This window comes from Calypte anna, chromosome 2 (genome assembly GCF_003957555.1).
Source record: "Calypte anna isolate BGI_N300 chromosome 2, bCalAnn1_v1.p, whole genome shotgun sequence".
In the NCBI taxonomy this organism is placed as follows: Eukaryota; Metazoa; Chordata; class Aves; order Apodiformes; family Trochilidae; genus Calypte; species Calypte anna.
This window is the reverse complement of record NC_044245.1, coordinates 89,163,621-89,183,834: the sequence shown is the minus strand read 5'-3', so window position 1 is coordinate 89,183,834 and position 20,214 is coordinate 89,163,621. Positions and strand designations below refer to the sequence as shown.

Here is a 20,214-nt window from a genome sequence, read left to right as displayed (position 1 = left end):
TAGCAAAGAAGAAAAAAAAAAAATGCCATGTCTAATAAGACAGAATAACAATACTAACATTTTGCATCTTTATGTCATTTATTGTCCCAGAAGAGTCCCCATATAAAGCTCATAAACAGTAAGTTCCTTATCTATTTGAAACCTCAGTGTGAGTTTTAGGTACACAGAGTGGTATTACCAGAGCTGGAATGATCCCAAGGCAGCAGGGCTAACATCTGTTCCCATGGAAAATAACACAAAAGCTATAATACCCCTCAGCACCCAGGCATTACATTTTATACCATTTCTAAAGCATCACTTCTCTAAAAACATAGTTGTTTTTAACTCTAGACTCATGATAGAAAGACATTCATATTTCAAACTTTCAGCTAACTCAGGTACTTCTGAAGTGCTCTCATCAGAAGAGGGAAGGGAGATAAATCAGAGGTAGGTCTGAGGAAACAGTTTGCAGGCTGAGGCTAATGCAGGATAACTAATCTGATCACTGTGCATACTGAAATAATATGCCAGAAGCAAAGGCTGTACTGTGTTTTATCCCCAAGCCATTGGGCAGCTCAGGACTTGGAAGTAGGCATGGAAGATGTCTTTGCTTGTCTTTTCAAGTGGAGACACAGCAGACAGAAGCAGTACCACCCCTAAATTTGTCATCTGTATTTTTTGCCTTTGCCAGTGACACTAAAGGCATCAATAAACATACTGAAGAATTCCATCACTCTGGAAGGTTCACAATTCCTGTATTTTTGCCCATATGTCATTGTATCATCTGCAAAAACTCACTTAGAAGCACAGTTCAGCCCTGTCTGTGCAAGCACATTCACACACCATCTCCCAGGTAGCCATAAACAGGGCCTAGCTGACTCTTCAGGACCATCAGGCTCCATCTAGTAAAACACTTACATGGCATGTCTAGTAAACATGTGGCCCATCCATACATGTCTATATCTGGACATATTTCTGTGGAATTAATATAATCTGCTAGATATCTGTTCTTCAAGAAGGACAGTAAAATCTGTTTCAAGGAAAAGATGGTCAGGTGAGAAGTTCATAAAACTCTACGTGCTATTAAGCAAATCAGAACAAGAGGCACTGGAGACTGGAAACTCAAAGCTGCTCAGTGGTGCAGATTATATGAAAACCTTCCAGGAAATCATTTCCATTCCCATTATATTCTCCTAAAAGCACCCTTTCCTGCAGTCCTCCTTTCCAGACTTTGTTAAAATCAGGGTGGAGGGTAGGGACAGAGCAATAGGGTTAATTCCTCTCCCAGAGCCTCCCCATTCAGATTTGCAGACCCCTCAGCTCTCAAGACATTTCTCTTTTGGGGAAGAAGCCATCTTCCTTTACAGGCAATAATACTTTAAAGGGACTTGATATAATTTTAAGCTGCACTATGTAATCACAGCACTCAAGATGGAACTTTGTTAGGCTGCTGTACTAATTGACACATTATGTGCCACCACAGCTACCAAGAACTGCATCAGGTCCCAGAGCAATTAAAGCATCTGAGACTCACCCTTCTCCATCATGCTTAACTTTCCTGAACCTCCCCTAACAGCAATGTTCTAGTCCTTCCTTGGGAGCTACAGCTGCAGTTTCAGTGAGAGCAACAGTTACATTTGAGAAACAGAAAATTATAAGTTTGACTGCACACCTTGTTCCACTTTTTCCATGTTGGATTATAATTGCAGGAGAGATTCTGTCAAACCAGTTATTATAGCAGATATTGTAAATTCTTAACTCTTCCACAGGCTTATACATGGAAAACAGAGACACATTGTGCATATTTTCTTGGTGATATGGGATCATCACTAGAGATCCTCATCCGTGATGCCTCATTTGCCTTTGATTATAAATACTGGGGTGGTTTGAAGCCATATGTATAGGTAGGTGCAGCTACCCCAGGTTTTCTAATAGCTTCCAGAAATGATAGCTCATTGATACACTTAATGAAAGACAGTTGACTTCTCTGTAAGACTGTTATCCTATCACCATTTTAAATAAGCGTGTGAACAACTACTCTTATCTCTTGTCAAAAGCAAGATTTGGACAGACAAGAGAGCTGGGCCAGAAAGAACTGAATGAGATTCAACAAGAACAAGTGCAGAGTCCAGAACCTGGGAAGGAATAACAGAATGCATCAGTACAGCTTAGAAGGCAGCCTGCTAGAGAGCAGCCCCATGGAGTAGGACCTTGGAGTCCTGGTGGACAAGTTATCCATGGGACAGCAATGTGCCCTTGTGTCCTAAAAGGCCAATGGTATCCTGGGATGCCTTAAGAAGAGTGTCCAGCAGATCAAGGGAGGTTCTCCTTCCCCTCTACTCTGTCATAACGAGACCTCTCCTAGAGTATTTCATCCAGTTCTGGTCTTCCCTGTTCAAGAGGGACAAGGATTTACTTAAGAGTGTATAACAGAGGGCTATGGGGACAGTTAAGGGACTGAACACCTGCCTTGTGAAGAAAGGTTGAGAGCTGGGGTTTTCTAGTCTGCAGATAAAACAACTGAGAGGGGACCTAATGAATGTGTATAAATATAGAAGGGCTGGGCATCAAGAAGGCAAGGACAACCTCTTCTCACTTGTGCTCTGTGATAAGACAAGGAGTAATGGATTCAAGATAGAGCATAGGAAGTTCCACCTCAACATAAGGAAGAATTTCTTTACTGTAAGGGTTACAGAGCCCTGGAACAGGCTCCCCAGAGAGGTTGTGGAGTCTCCTTCTCTGGAGACTTTCAAGACCCATCTGGATGCATTGCTAAGTGACCTGCCCTAGTTTTGGTATGCTCTGGCAGTGCAATTTGACTTCAGATGTCCCTTCCAACCCCTGACATTCTGTGATTCTGATTTTGGGAAAAAAGAACTTGGAGAGGTGAGGCACAGGACTTCACTGCAATGAAAGAAGGTACATAATATTTTTCCTTCTTCTACTACATGCTGAAGAGGTGGTAAATAAACATCTTACTTGCCTGATATTTCCATCCAAATAGAACACAAAAGGCCATCTAACCTCCAGAAAAAAACCATCTACTTATGCAACAGATACCAAAACTCAGTTCCTACATTGGTTGTCCAGCATGCACAGGTTTCCTCTATCTCAGTATGTTGTGGGGGGTTTTTGTTTTACTGGGCTTGGGGTTTTTTTAGCAAGTGGCCCTCTAAAACAACCTCAGATAAAACTAACTGGCAGAGGAAGAAACTGTTTGGAAAGCTTTTCAAAACCACTGACACCCTCTCCCATCTTAACTGCTGACTTAGACAAGGACAGAGCTTCCAAATTTAGTATACAAAAAAGAAAAAGAAGAGGAGATAAAACCAAAAAAAGATTAAACAAAAGTGGGTTGGAAGCAGACAGCTACAAAACAAAGCATACTTCAAAAAATCAAAACCCCAGAAGGGTGGAACTCCTGCAATGTGTTTCTTTTTCTTCAGAAGCTTGAAGGAGAAATAATGTCAAGCAGAAACCTGCACCACCACTTAACCGATGCAATCACCATCACTACAGCTTTGTTTCTCTATTTCTACGGCCTTCCACTCTTTGTATCCAAAATAGCAACAATATAGCTTCTAGAACATATGTATTATGTTAGACACTTTCTAGATACAGACAAAATTAAATGTAGAGAAGAAGAACCTAAGAGATACTAGCCCTAGCTTGTCTGTAACTATATGTTGTTCCTTTATATTCATCAAATACCCACCTATTAGAATGACAGATGTAGTAATAAGTGTTCTACAACTTCAGACTACAGCCTTTTTTATTTCGACCTACTATATCTATTAAATCATCAGTTGCTGCTTAGCTTGAGGGCTAATCTTGAAATGTCACAGTTAATCTCAGTTCTCACTTTAAAAGTTTCCCTCTGTATGCAGTTTTACATTGTTGGCAGATGAAAACATTTGCACTGAATTACCCTAATGAGCAAACATTATTTATGACCCTATGCAAACTTGCTGATGGCTCGATTTAGCATCTCTCTGTTTTGAGGAGACTCCTAAATGAATTTGCCACATAGAGAACAATTTATTTAGCTAACCCACTGTATCACTCTCAATTGCTCATCTGTGCTGGATAATGCTCTGCAAGTCAGGAGGGAGGCAAGGAACTCAGAGATTCACCATGTTTATCTCCTCTGGGAAAAGCTCCGATTCAATGCTCAAGAATAAAACAGAGATGTAAGAGGTCTTGCACCCAGCCAGACCTGAGGTAGTTCTCTGTTTTGTGCAACATAGGAAACCCTATAATGGGCAGCAAGTTCTGAAAAATCAAACATAAACAACGAGGTATTGAGTCCAGAGTTGTTCTCATTTATAAGTGACAGGGTCAGGTGTGCCAAAAACTGAGAACTGACAACACTCAGGTGGACTTGTGAGCACATTCATGTTTATGCATATATATATACATATAAATATTTTCCTGAGTATGCATTTTGACATCTTATTGAACTCCCTCAAGTCACCCATTGATGGATAATGACCTAATGCAAATTTTCAAATGTTAAATATTAAGTCTAAGTCAATTTCAATGGAATAGTCAAGAGCATTTCTCAGGAACAGGTATCTTAATAGTGTTAGACATTCCATTGCACACTAAATCTTCCCCTCCCCTCCCTTTAGAAACATAAACATCCTTTTAAAGCACTATTCTAAATTAACAAGTAGATAATTAAATAAAATTGCACCTCTCCTCTCAATACTTCAGTATCTGCCCTACCTCAGCTATGCCAACAAGGAACATTTGACTTCAGGTATAAAAAGCTCTTGAGGCTTAAATCAGAACTGTTCACGCAAAATTAACCACTCTGACCAGTTCCACTAGAGAAATGTTTGCTAAACCCCTATATTAAGCATAAATTGACTCAGCGGAAGTCCACAGTAGTTCCATCTAATTCTCTGCCAAAGATAGATGTATTCCTTAATTTAGCAGCCTTAGGGTATGTTATTTTGTCCAGAATGACATGAAATAAATACTTTCACCCTGTTCTTATTCTAATGCTAACACCTCCCATGTTTCTGAGACTCCTGTACAGCACAATGGCTACTGAAGCCTGGGAAGGGGAGGCAAGCTCCTGAAATCAGTCTTCAGAAATAATAAGCATCAAAATACAACCTGAACTTCACATCAATAAACATTTTTCTAGTTATGAAACATGACCGGATCCAGTCGAACAGAGGATGCCACGGATAGACTGAAAGTTGTTTCATGGCTCTGGTTTCAATTGTGCAGCAGCTGCACTGATGGAATTTTATCCTACTGTGCTAGAGTCTCTGGCTGACATAAAAGTAAAAGCAACACTCTATTTAATTTTCTCACTCCTCCACTGTAATTCTTTTTCCATTGCACACAAATAACAGAAGGGTACAATGATGAGAAATAAATAAATAATTCTGAAGCCTGGTTTATAATCACAGATAACAGCAATAAACTAAAGCAGCAGAAAACCCTACTGCAACAGCTATAGGACTTTAGGCATCAACCAGACAGAATGGTCACAGTCATGACATCACATCTGTGACAAGGTGAAATAATTAGAAAATTAGAGGCTCCAGAGACTGGCTACTCAGAGCTGCAGCATTTTAAGAATAATGTCATGTTCTGGAAAAAACAAGAACATCTTCAAATACCCTGTATTTCTCCCACCACCTGGCTCCTCCATGGAACCAATATAAACTTTTACTATACTGAGAACAAATGTGAAATTCAATATCTTTTCCAAGTATAACCAACTTTTTTTTTTTTCTTAACAAATATAAACATTTATGTAGTGGTAGGGTACTACCTGCACCTTCATACCTTTTAAAAGAAAAAAAAAAATTACTTCAGTGTTGAAGGCCAGATTGGATGGGATTTTGAGTAACCTTGTCCAGTGGGAGGTGCCCCAGCCCACGCCAGCGGGGATTTAAACTCGATGACCTTTATGGTCCCTTCCAACCCAAACTCTTCTATGGTTCTGTGACTAGAAAAAACCCTACCACTTTCTAGATAGATTTTTTATTCAGTATGCATTAAATATAACTCACTATTCTGAGAAGCCCTCTTGAAAGACAGCACTAATTTTTAACTAATTTTCAAGCTTCCAAGTCACACAAGGGCAGTATTCCACAAAATATGGTTCAACTTTCTCTTTTTTTTCCTTCAGGAAAAAAAGTTTTGCTTTAGGAAAAATCATCATTGGCTTCCAACATGCATGATGGATATGTTATAAGTAGCATGCTATAAACTGCTGTATAATTGAAATGCAGGTATATAAATATCCCAGATTTATATTTTTTCCAACCAATTTATCATTCTGTACTGATTCAAAGTAGTAATACTTGAACAGAGACCTCAGTAGATTCTCCAACACTGAATTACCTCCAGTGGCTCTACCAACTACATAAAGGTATGTGAAGTTTTGCTGGTGTCTCTGAAACTACTACAAAAGAGCCTTCCTCATCTTGGGGGGTTTGTTTGGGGGGAGGAATTCATGAAAGGCCATTAAGTAGTGCTAATAAAATACATCAATTTTACAATAATTGGCTGTTAAGACTTCACAGCAGGCAAAAAGGCCAAGACAAGAAAGAAAAAAATAAAAAAAAAGGGGAGGGGGGCTGCACAGCCATGTAATTTCATCCACATTGAGAGATACTTTGCTTAGAATAGCTCAGGACAGAGATATCTGAGTGTTTGCAGAGTCTGGTTTATAGCTACTACTGACTGAAAGCTCTATCAAAGATCCAGTCCTGCTATGGACGCAATGGTATACTGCACAATTATTTTATTGAAACCCTCGGTCAAATCCACTGTGAAAAGAAAGAAAACTTAATTTTGTACAGGCAGCTAGATTCTAGTACTGTCTTGTCATATGATTGCTTTTTAATTGCAAGTTTTAAATTAGTTGCAATTGTACTTTGCTACAAAACACAGGCTTCTTCAGCAGTTGATGTCTATATGTAGGCATTTCCTCCTCAAACCTATTTGTCACTCAGATGCCAACTTCAGTTCCCCCAATTCAACATGTTTTTGAGGTTAACTGATATCCAAGACAATGTAAATTAACTTGTGGACACACTGACAAGCCACCGTACAGCAGCAGCAATGTTGCCAACCTTCTTCACGCTCTTGCTGCAAGGAGGTGCCTGGAAGCACTCCCTCTGTGCACAGCTAAAATACACATTTCTTTGAAACTCTGATTTCCTTACCCAACCATCTTGCAGCCCAACTACACTCATCAATGAAGCATGTTCCAGTAACCTCCTTGTTTTCTACTACTGGAAACTGTGAAGAGCATTCTCCCTGAAGTGGAGTCTGCTCATTTGTCTTGGTGAAAAAGTATGGCTCTGCACACTGTTGAACACACGTGCAGTATTAACTTGTAACTCACATTGCTTCAAAGACAGTTAAGTCATTAATAAATTTTAGGTTCACACTCCTACTGCCTATTTTTCTCTTGTAAAAGCTTAAAAAAATAAATCTATTATGAATTTGCAGTTTTCAATTGAAAACAGAATGAGGTGATTACTTCATGTGACCAGTTCTTAAGACATAGTCAACATGCTTTGTATTTCACTGTGGAAAATATACAAATTATAAATAAATGACAACTGAAGCATGTTACAAAAAGAGCTATGATTCAAAGCACTGGAGCTGGAGACACTGTTGTATTACAACCTATGATCAAAAATAAATTATAGAGGGAAATAGGCGGCATTTTCAGATCAAATTCAAGATACTCCTAAATGGCCAAAACTGTCACTTAAAAAGTTATTGCAGATTGCAACATTTGTGGTTCCCTTGAGACCACTCTGAGTTGTTAATTCAGATGGCACTCATGCTTAAAAATTTGATAACTGAGGCACTGTACACTGTTATCACTTGGCATCAGAAGACAGGTGATAAGCTAGAGTCTCAAGGAAACAATATTAATTTTTAAAATAAAGTGGAACTGTGGAAGCTCTGAAGATACAAGAAAAACACAACTGCATTTCTTTTTCAAGAGTTTTGAAAATGTAATCCTTGCTTCAGTTACTGACTTAACATCACAATCCTCCTCCACCCCACAAGTATCCATTTAGCACTTACTGTTACTCCAAGGAAGTTGGTTTCATTCATAGCATCCAGAAAAATTTTGCCAAGTTTGTGATTTGTATAGTTAAAATCTTCAATTTTTTGGTGCTTGTTGGTGGCATTCAGATACTTCATTGCCTGCTGCAGGGTCTTGGCAATCACCCATATTCCGTCATACGCATAACCATGAAATTTGCTGGATTGTCCATCACCACGCTTAGCATTGTATTCCGTTTCATACTGCTGTGGAGTCTGCAGAGGATAAAAGATTCAGTTTTATTTCCATGCTTAACATTTGACAGATTTGCATCCAAACCCACATCTGAAGTTGCACCCTTCAATTTAGAGACATGAATGACTAATACAGAAAGGTCGCCAAAATACAAATAAAGAAAGAAACTAAAATTTAAAAAAAATGTGCTGCCTGACTTACAAAATTGATGGTGAGACTGGAATGGAGATTTAGGAGAGTTTTAGGAGTTGTTTTTCCTCTCTGTCTGAAGAACAACTAACTTTATTTTGTTTTGTACAAAAGGCTTCAGTCAACCAAAGCTACCAGCATACTGGTGAGCCATAACACTACAACAGTGATCAAATCTGTTTTCCTGCAAATTAGTGGTTCAATTACACTTTACAGGATAATACAAATCAAATAACCTTTATTGATCAACTATTGGCTTAATATGAAGTTATCTAAGCTGCAATTTTTCTGTGTGTTACAAGTTCACTGTGCTCTTTATGGGGTGCCATCTTATGATGAGTGGCCTTTTTGCAAATTTGCCTTCCATGCTCACTCAGCAAGGCATGAAAGACAAAAAAAGATGAAAAGCAGCAAACTCAGGCATTTTTATTCATTGGCCATAGTTTGTATGAAATTGTCTTCTGATAAAATGGGCCCATGCCATCCTCATTAGGTTCAATAAGGCCAAGTGCAAGGTCCTGCACTTGGGGCTGGGGCAATCCCAAGCATAAATACAGGTTGGGTGGAGAATGGATTGAGATCAGCCCTGAGGAAAAGGACCTGGGGGTGTTGATTGATGAGAAGTTTGATGTGAGCTGGCAATATGCACTTGCAGCTCAGAAAGCCAACCATGTCTTGGGCTACATCCAAAGAAGTTCACCCCCTGGAGTACTGTGTCCAGTTCTGGGGCCTCTGACACAGGAAGGACATGGACCTGTTGGAGCAAGTCCAGAGGACTCTCCAGATCCTCAGATCTCTCCTATGAAGAGACGCTACAGAGAGTTGGTGGTGTTCAGCCTGAAGAAGAGTAGGTTCCAGGGAGACCCTATAGCATCCTTCCAGTACCTGAAAAGGGCCTACAAAAACACTGGGGAGGGACTTTTTACGAGGGCATAGTGTGATAAGACAAAGGGCAATGATTTTAAACTAGAAGAGGGTAGATTTAGGTTAGACATGACAAAGAAACTCTTTAATGTGAGGGCAGTGAGACACTGGAACATGTTGTGGATTCCTCATCCCTGGAAGTGTTCCAGGCCAGGCTGAATGGGGCTTTGAGCAATCTGATCTAGTGGGAGGTTTCCCTGCCCATGGCAGGGAGACAGATGAACTCAGTGATCTTTAAGGTCCCTTCCAACCCAACCCAAATAATTTTAAAATGTTAAGTATTTTATGGAAATACCACATATTTGCATATTCAAAAGACACATCCGGATTCCCCTAGTTTTGAGAGGCACAAATCACCAATGATCACCAAAAATCAGTTATTTGGAGGATTAGGTTTAAACATAAAAGTATTCTGATTCATGGCTGAACTATTTAACTTGACATGCTGCTGCATATGATATTGCATAATATAATTCAAGATTTACTGTACTTTTAACTGTAATGTTCTTAAAGGAGGAACAGCAAAGATTTGTGGCAAGGGACTTCATTGCTTCCTTACCCTGTAGGGAACTGGAATTGATTTATAAATATTTAAAGATGGCAAAACATTGGAAACATGAGACCAATCATGAGTTACCACCCCTAGAGGTATTTAAAAGATGTGTAGGTGTGGTGCTCAGGGACATGATTTAGGGATGGACCTGGTGATCTTAAAGGTCTTTCCCAAACAGAATGATTCTGTGATCTACAATGACTGTCAGCAATCTTTTTAGAAGAATCCACCTCTGTCCTGAGTGTGTCAATACTCTGGTGATACAAGTGATGGTATAATAAAATAGTAGGAGGAAAAAAATACAAACCCTTCCTGATATGGTCTTGTTCGGTTTTGAACTGAGAGGCTCAAAATCCACTCCAATATAACCTTCCATGGCTGCAAGAAGATTTTTGCTAAGACATTGTGAGGAATTAATCCAGGATTCCCACCAAAGGTTTTCATACCACCCTGGAATAATCCACTGATATTTGCTGCCATACATTTCTTCCTCATAAGCCTACAAAGAAAGAAAAGTAGAAAAGATAATAGACATTGTCATAGACTTACAGAACATAAAAATAATTATTTTCTGTTAATTTTTTTCTATTATTAATGAAATTATGGCATTATTGATGGATACATGAGCATTCTGAACAATTTAGAATAATGAATTACTAATAATGAAAACATTTTGCTTTTAATAACCCATTTATTAAAAACAGAAAAATAAAACACTGGACTGCAAAACCAGCAAAGATGAAGAGGAGCACAAATAGAATTTTGTTATTTACATATAAAAGTCTCCATAACATGACTATTAAAATAGTGGTGGGACCAGCATGCTACCACTTTTAAACAGTTATTATCACCCTAATATAATCCAAGAGACCACATAAACCAGGACAAAGTTAAACAAGAAAATTTAGATACTAGACAGCATCAAAATACAATGTTGCAAACACAAATGATGTGCCCGTGCTAAAACAGGGATGTGAAGCATTTTCTTTTGAGTAGCATGAATCAAGAGTAAATTGATAAAGCAAGCAAACTCAGTGACTTCTTTTTTCCAGTAAGAAATTTCTTAAGGTGAAATTCTATAATGTTTGAGTACTGCATACAACCCACTCTACTCCAAGATACTGAGATGATGTTTATCTCATTTCAATAGATATCAGATACATATAACAGGAAATGGGAATACTTAGTTAGTCAGGCACCTATGTTCTTGTGCCTAAAAGCTGCTCTATTCAAAATGGATATTCTATTCAATTGTGAAGAGTCTTCTAGGATAAAATTAGCAAATTTTATCTCGGATGTCTCTCTCACTATCTTGTAATTAGATATCTTTATATATATATATATTTCAGACTCTATTTCTAAGCAGCAAGTTTCATGCTTTTGGGGTCCCCATATAAGCAATACTGGAGATATAAGACATACTTGTAAGATAAAAATATCAGTTTTTAGAAATACATAGTGCAACTTTAACTGAAAAACTGCTACATCTTGACAGAAAATGATTTAAAAAGGAGGAAATTATGAGAATGCAAACAAGACACATTAGTCACTCAGAACATAACCATTTTGAAAAGCATCCCAAAGATCATACAAAAAGATACAAAAACTGAACAGCAAAACATGGAATTGGACAGCCTCCTAAATATGTTAATACCCAAATTCAAATTGGGCTTTAAATCTGTGAAGGCTATTGTAATGGTGTTAGCCCAGTTCATAAATGTATTGTGCCCAAAGCAGAGTTGTTTTGCCCCTGATTACAGAAGCTTTTGTTCAGCCAGAATCATATTTCATGCATTTGTATACAATGCTGCTTGAAAGGGCTCCTGTCTGAAACACAGTGTCTTGTACCTTATATATTAGTTATTCCACAATTCACATAAATTATTTGTCTTTCTCTTGCTGATTAATCCTACCCTTCCAGGAACACATCTGCTTTTGCCTTTCTGCCCATCTTCATTCCTGCTATAGCTAATGCAACACCACTTTCACCTGTGAGGAAAACAGCAGTCTCATCCTGCAATATTTTCTGATGTCTAAAAGGGTTTCCATTACATGATTAGGCCATTCAATACCTTTCACTTATATAGTGAATATTTTTTGACAGTTTTCAAATCTCCAAGGACACAAATTGACATAGAATATTGTTTTTTAGAGAAGGACATTCTTGTGTAGCTTCCCCTGCTCTATACTGTTTAAATTATCAATTTGTGTTGCAATAAAGTATTGGCTGTGAATTATTTTGAAATTTGGGCTGTTGGAAATATTCTGTTTGCATAAGCACTTGAGCCTGTTCCCTACATAATCTCTAAATGTTCTGCCATACAGGCTGAAAATTGAAAGTTTAAAAATAGCCAGAAATTCCATTCTGGAAACAAGGGATCATTCCCAACAAGGCTGCATCGAAACTTTCACAATCCTCCAAGAATTCTGTTTTTTTTAAAAACCAACAACAAACACTTTAAGAGCTGTCACCCCTTCATTTCAGTTCTAGTGGAATGGTGGGGCTTGAAGGGTAGCCTGGGGAAGGCAAAAGAAGGAAGAAAAATCAACTCTGCCAAAGCTGAGCACCATGATCATTCACTCATTTTTCTCGTGACAGCCCAGTTATCAGTGTTCAGGCATTTCCGTGTTTTGAGTTCCAGAAGACCTATTTAAAAATTATGTTTTGTGCCACCATTTCATTGCTGCTAAATGATTCTGCTAAATGGAGATGACTTTGATGCTTAAATGACACGGTTCCTTGAAATATGCCAACTGTTCTTGAGCTGTCTGAATGCACACAGATGACTTCTTATAATTTTTACTTTCAAAGGGAAAGATTTGTTGGCGCATGAGAGCATGGCAAAGAAGGTTTACAAGGGATTTGTACCACCAGAACATCATAAAGTACTCATATGTGTTTCCTAAACTTTCTTGCATGCTCTGTATAAGCTGCAAAACCCAGAGTTGCTGTCAAGCAGCCAAGAAAATATAATGTACATTTTCTGTCTTTTTGAGACTAATTTTTAAAAAGCTTGACATTTTTGTTTGAATCCATGGAGATGCTCGTTTGCAACAAAGAAATGTTTCTGAGAGATCTTTCTCTAAGTAGTAAATAATTACTTGTAGTTTGTATAAATGGGCCTGCAGAACCTTACCACTACTGAATTTCCATCAATATTCCATCATGTCAGCATGGACACACCCAAAATCTGACCCCTCAAAAACATTTGTAGACTTCTGAATTGTGATGATCCTCCATCTGTTTCTTATATAAGATCAACAGTATCTTTAATTCTCAGAGACTTTGCAGTAAAACTCTCTCAGCTCGAGGAGAACAGAGTCCAGTCCTTTTGTATCAACAATGCTGATTAGGTCTGACTTTAGTTATTGCTGAATGTTTACTAAAATAGCCACTTAAAGCTTATGCAGTGACCTATGCATAATAGTCATCTTCTTTAATTGTCTTCAGACAGCTAATTGGATCAGCTAGGCATCAGTCTTGGTCTGTGCATGGCTATACAGCATTATCTCTATGGCTTAAAGATAATATGTTGGAAAAATTCCCACAATAATCTTTTAAGAATAAAAATTTTCAGTAAGTTTTAACTGGGGAGATGCAATTTCATGTTAATCCAATTTGAAATAAAAAAAAAAAAAGTTTGACTATCTAGCACAGCTATTTTGATTGTTGAAGTTTTAAGTTTTGAGCAAAATATACTGATTTCTATTCCATGAAAAATACCACACTCATCTCACTGAGGTGAAAACAACATTAAAAAGCTGACTTCCCACAGAATTAAAATTGCTAACTGCTTTTGACATTAGTGTTAAATGAATAGCTAAGCTTATTTAAATCATCCCAGGAAACACCTGCTAACATTCACTTTGGTTTGAATTAGTCCTGGCATATTTTTGAAGTTTGCCACTGAATTTTATCTTTATGTGCTCTGCATCCTTTGTGTGCATGTGTGTGTGTGTGTTTGGGGATGGAAGGAGGAAATAGCCAGGCAAAATGAAAATATAAACTCCAACAAATGTCCTGAGGAAACCTCACAGCACATGATTGTTAAATGCAGACAGAAAACTGTAGCAGACTTTAAAGATTTTCCCACTTACATCAATCATTAGCAAGTAATGTTCAAGTTACAACCACAATCAGTAAGAAAAACCAAACATCTCATGCTAGTACAATAGAACCTTCCTTTAACAAACCCCAAAGCCTTTCTCTGGCTGGTCTCAGCTACTGCAAAATTTAACAGGGAATCACAAATGAAACCTGTCTGAAGATACATCTGGGAAAGGGGGTTAAAAAAATTGACATACATAAATTATTGTGCTGTTAGATATGCAACTGTAGGAGTGCATGAGTCAACAATATATTTTATGACTAATAACAAGATTACTGACATATTGTAGAGCATTAATATACAAATGACCTACTTTGAACTGCCCCCTCCTGCGTTCAGTCTCCTGCTGAAACTGTCATATAAATACATTTATATGAACCTACATACATGACCTCTCAGATTTCTTCAGGCTCCAGAAAAATCCACCTTATTATTTTTTTACACTAATGTATTTTACAATGAGCCATCACCCTTTAAATTGCTCTGAATTATGCACAATCCCCATGTTCATACCAAAAAAAGTGTTACTGCAGAAAGCTGCGAGGAGGGGTTCCTGTGAAAGGGACATCCCCCAGCTGACATCCTGCAGACACCCTGCTCCTCTGAGGATTTCTCAGATTTCTCCAGTGGCCTCACATGCACACAGACTTGGGAAAGGATTGTAGAGGAAGGCAACTAGGAACCAAGGGCAGTGGCACAAGTCTGTGTCTAACATCAGGTTGGAAGACAGCTCTGACCAGGATCCCTCTGGGAAAAGGCAGCTCAGCCTCAAGAGAGAATGAGCTGGGCTGCAGGAGGACCATTCCTTCTTTCAGGAATGGAAAAATGGGAAATTATCACCAGCTACCCGATTTAAATGCTGGAAATAGAAAGGTCTGTGTACAAAGACTGATCAAAGATGAGAAGAATGAAAAAAAAAATCTAATGCTTTCCATCTTTCCATTTCCTTATGCATGCAAAAAGATTTTGTTCCTTCTAAATATAATCTAAAATCTACTTTCCAAATGTTGCCAGCAACTGGGACAGCTGCTTGAGTATGAGTCAATATGTGCCTGAAGCACATGCAGTGCTCATTTTGAACTTCTGCCTATCCTTTCTTTGCTTGGATAGGTAACTTGGATAGGTCTCTCTAAGTGAGCACTAAAAAACATCCTTTAAAATTTAGATGCCATCATTATTGTTTTTCTATATTTATTGTGTTCTTGGCTCATGGAGGGTGAATCTTGTTATTTAGGCTAAGAATTCAATGCCAATAAAAAATTTAGGTCACTAAAAACTGACCTTTTTTTTTTTTTTTGAGCAGGTACAAATAAAAAGGCACATTTTAATCCTGCTACTTTCAACAGTAATCACATTGTATAACACAAACAGTGAAGACAGGGAATGCTGGTCTTACCCCATTTATTTTAATTTTTGAAACTTTATTTTTTATAAACTAATACTTGTTTTCATGTAAAATGTATAGCAGTCAGAATGAATGGCAGTTGTACAATTTAGCAACATTTCGAGTTGCAGACATCTTAGGGTTGCCTAGTTAGCATGGATAGGAACTGCTTGAAATTACTTCAAAGCAAAAGATGCAAAACCACATACAAGCAAGACATTACCATCAGAACACAACTTTTGGACAAGATTCAAACACTGCAGTTCCCTGTGTCTGCTGCTACATATCCAAGTGTAAGTTAATCTGACATGAAGATAAATGCTCAAGCTTGATTTGGCATTTAATTTCACTACAGGAAAGCAGTAAGAAGCAGCTAACTATGCAGTCCACACCTAGTAAAGTCAAGTACAACATAATTTATTCAAAAAGAATTGGAGCTAACCATGTGTAACCTCTTTTTAGGATATAAAACTTGACAGAGCTGAACCCCATGAGGAAATATTTATGCTCAAATATTTTGCTCAAATATTTTTTTATTCAAACGTAATGCATTCGTTATTCTGATATGCAATTAAATATTTTTACTTACACAGCAGAAAACTTTCACAGCCATTTCCTCATCAAACTGGCCAAGGATTATCCGAACATCATTACCCTGCAGATTAAACAAGATACGTGGCAGTTAAATACAGTCACAGCCTTTCCAGAAACCACTTCAGCTGGTCATTCAAATTGTGAAGAGAGTTAGCACAGATTACAGCTGCAGACAGCAAAATTATTTCAGAACTGTTCCATTTCCTATAAATTCAAGAACTTGAAATACTGCAAGAGACAGCAGCTGAGGTGTTTAAGCAATAGCACTAACAAGAATAAAACTGTAATGTTTATCTTGTCAAATATTACTATTCAGTAACACTAAACTATCAAATATTCTTTTGATCCTTTGCAAGATTTCTTCTTTTAAAATTTTGTATAATAAAAGAGGTATAAAGAAATACTTTTCACTGCTTACATGAACTAATGTTGTAAAGTTGAGAGACTGAAGATCAGCAAGATAAAACATCTTGATATTATGCCTGCTTTAGTAATATTTAAAGATTTTAGTCATACAGCATTTTCTCTACAGCCACTATAACACATTGTCAATTCCTCCTCTCCTCCTCCTTCTCACCTCAACGTATTAAAAAAAAATCACCATACTTTAAGAATCCATAACTCAAGTCAAAAGAGATAATTTTATTTTCATACTTAGAAATATTCCTAAATTCAGGAGCATGTGTATGAACATTTTTCTTCAGAACCTGAACTAGCTCCTTCTCATGTGAAAAATTGCTGCTAACCTCTACTAAACACAGAACATATAGCTTTTTATAACTGAATATTAACTTTTATTTGACACTAAAGTTGGGTTCTCAGGGAAAGCAAATTCATTTTTTTTTCTTTTATAAAATGGTTGATTAGAATTATCAATATCTCTTTCACTCTCCGTGGGAAAAAAACCCACATTATTTGGTTTGATTTTCTGTGGTGAAAAACATTTCAGTTTTAATTAAATCAAGTTATCAAAGATTTTCAATGCAGATAACTTCAATGGTTATTTACTTCTGTTCAGGAGAAAATATAATGATGGGCAGTGTAGAAAGATACTAGAATGCTTCTGAGGTTAAGTGGATGAAATCAGTATCACTCTTAGCATGGTTAAAATTGGAAAACTCATAATACACTTTCCTTATTCTAAATCTGAGCATTTTTAGTAAGCCTGCTTTTCTTCCTTTTTACTCAGTCACAGTTTGGTAAAGTAATGGAAATCTTTTGAAGCAGATTAGATTATTTTAAAATAAATCTAATGTTACATGAAAATAAGCAAACATATTAAACAAATGGCAAGAGTAGTATTAGTTTTTTCCAAGGATGATAAACAGATATAAGAATTATGTAGCAAAATAAACCCTCATCTGTTATCCCTAATTTTCACATTTTAAAAATATTTCTGGTCACTCTTGAAACTCTGAGTCTTAATTGCTTGACCTCACTGAACATAAAGAGGCAGATTTAAAATTTGGAAATTAAAAAAAAGAGTAGAGAAGTTTTGTATAAAAAATTACACAGCACTTACTTAGTAACTTAAAACTGAATAAATTATTTTTCATTTTAAAACATTATGAGGACCAATTGAAAAAACTAAAACAAAACATGTGCTGCCTCATGGTTTCAGAGCACCAGAGACTGTAGGCTGGGTGTAGGGAGAAACTCCAGTGCATGCCAAGCAATGCTGCCCATGGGCTGTGCCATGACCTTCAAACTGAAGGCACAGTGCCTCTGGGATTTGGTACCGTGCCTTGAGACCTTACTTCCATCTCATTATCACACAAACCCAAATAAATTTCCCACAGTTTTTACTACAAAGCACTACAAGAACTGTATAGTTCATCCTGTTGGGTTTTCTCTCCCCAGAAATATATATTTTTTACACCAAAAATCACTGGGCAATTACTTTGGCAAAAACAAAGCATTCAAGAAACTGGTCTTGAAATTACATTCTACAGAAGGCATAGCAGAGCCCTATTTTAATTTTGGCAGCCAATCCTGTTTTCAAACATACTTTTCACTTGTTCAGGCACCTAAGTAAATGGGTGTATTTGCTGATTTGTCCAGCTGTCAGCAGATCCCAGCTCTGAATATCTGACTGTCACAATATCTGAGTAAGCACCTCAGGGAAGTTGAGGTTTCTGTCAGGCAGGAATCTCCATTTTCAGTAGGTGAACAGATAATTTATTGTTTTTAAAGCACCCAGTACAGTAAGGACATTAACAAGCCTGTGTTCTCTAAAAGATTTGGATGGTATCCCACCACAAAGTGACTGAAAAATACCAAAATAAATGTTCTATTGCCACCTATTAAAGAAAAAGTCATGAGACCTCCACTTAAAGTATTATGGCATTGAAGATTAAAGCAAAAGCAAGTTGATTCCCTTTTTATTCCTAAGACTTAAAAGTTTTAACTTCAAAAATGTTTTTTTCCATGTCTTTTTGTGTGCAATATACTAAGCAAAGGAAAGTTTCTCTGGATATGTATCCTCAGTTGTCCCCCACATTTATCCAGGTGTCTATACTTTGAGGGGTGGGGAAAATCAAAATCCATATATGCTCAGTACTGGCCAGAGATGGATCCAAGAACATAATGCTGAAAGCAAATAAAGTGACTGGAAGTAGGATCCAGGGTGTTAAGTAGAGAGTATGGGATCTCAGGGTTTAGCTGAAAGTGAACATGCATCTGAATATATTTTTCTTTGTCCAGATTCATAAAATTACATCATGAAGATATAATATATAGTTCTCATTGGTGAACCACATATGGGAAATCGTAAAAGATTCTTCCTGCTTATAGCCATGCAGGTATTGTTTCAATGCTGTGAGATGCAGTGTTTGGAGGTTTAAGGCTTGCAGTTAAAAAAGTGGAAAGTTTAGTATTCAGTCATGTAACAAAAAAATTGCATGTCAAAACATATGTAGAAGGAAGTAATTTAGAAATGTCTGTACAATAGCTTTTTCCCTTCAACACATAACATTTTTTCCCTGTGCAATGACACGATCCTCAGTAAGCCTCTTTCCATCTCTGCTTTTTGCATCCCCTTCCACATTTTTCCCAAATTTATTTCTAAAGAACTGCATTCAACATATTAATTAAGCCTAGATTCATTGGATGCCAGGCTTGGGTTTGTTAATTCTGTCCTGCTTCAGAGACACTGAAGGTTCAAATTAATGCAACTGGACATAGCTCAAATCCATTGCTGAGATTTTATCTGGATGGACATTGAAATCCACCCTGAAGTGTTTAAGAGCTGTGGTAATTTCAGAGCTTGCAGGTCCAGATATATGTCCACATTAGAGTCCTATGCAAAGAGAGACATCAGGCACTTGATGAGGCATACATTTTTCCCCTTCAGTTACACTATTAACTGAATATCAACTAGTATGATTTCCTGGCATGGATATACTGTTCATTTACATGAACTCTTTTGGGACTGATGAAAGTTAGCACAGTATGTCTCTCTTTTAGGGATCAACGAAGTCACTTACTGTATTGCAGCAAGTGTCAAGTACTCTTTCCTTCTCATATAGCTGTAAATTGTTCAAGTAGAGCTAAAGTGTATTTGATAGAAGAGTTTTTAATTCATGAAACTAGGCAGGTGATCTGTGAGATGATTAAAAACATCCCAGAGGGAAGGCAACTCCCCAAATTGCACTTAGATAAAAAGAGCAATGTTTAGACCATTTGCCAGATGGTGAGCTGTCGTATTTACTCTTCTCAGAGATTACAGTAGCAATGTCAGCATTTAAGCTTTGCCCCCAGTAAGTAATACATATGTTCCCATATGGACTGAAGTCCAAACAGGAAAATAAAGAACAGTTACATTTCATTTACCCACAGTTGTGGTGGACTCTCCATAAAAACATGTTTTATAAATGAAGACTGCAGTACAGCTTCAAAAATTAACTTTTTCCTCTCTTCTTTCTTTCTTTCTTATAGGTAAGGATATTATCCTTCCACTAAACATAAAATGTCTTTGGTACTACTGACAACAGTATAAAACCTGAAGACAATGAGGATTGAGACATCCCAGATGCTCCACTGAGGAACAAAGCAAAACTTGTCTTCTCCACTACCATTTCTAACAGCGTCAGATATGAGGCACTCTTCAGCCTCTTTGGAGTTCCTGTACTGAAATAGGCAGCTATTTTTTTTATTTTTTTTTTGGCCAGCAGAGCTTCCCTTCTGTGAT

At 37.4% G+C, this 20,214-nt stretch overlaps 1 protein-coding gene across 1 annotated transcript in view; it reads right to left on the bottom strand.

Moving 5' to 3' along the window:
- Positions 1 to 20,214, bottom strand: part of GABBR2 (gamma-aminobutyric acid type B receptor subunit 2) — a 470,545-nt gene that overhangs the window by 236,618 nt on the left and 213,713 nt on the right. Inside the window, exons 6-8 of the mRNA XM_030445229.1 lie at positions 16,021 to 16,086; positions 10,246 to 10,437; positions 8,056 to 8,292 (exon numbers count right to left, since the gene is read on the bottom strand). Coding sequence (XP_030301089.1) covers positions 8,056 to 8,292; positions 10,246 to 10,437; positions 16,021 to 16,086 — 495 coding nt within the window. The remainder of the gene's footprint in view (positions 1 to 8,055; positions 8,293 to 10,245; positions 10,438 to 16,020; positions 16,087 to 20,214) is intronic.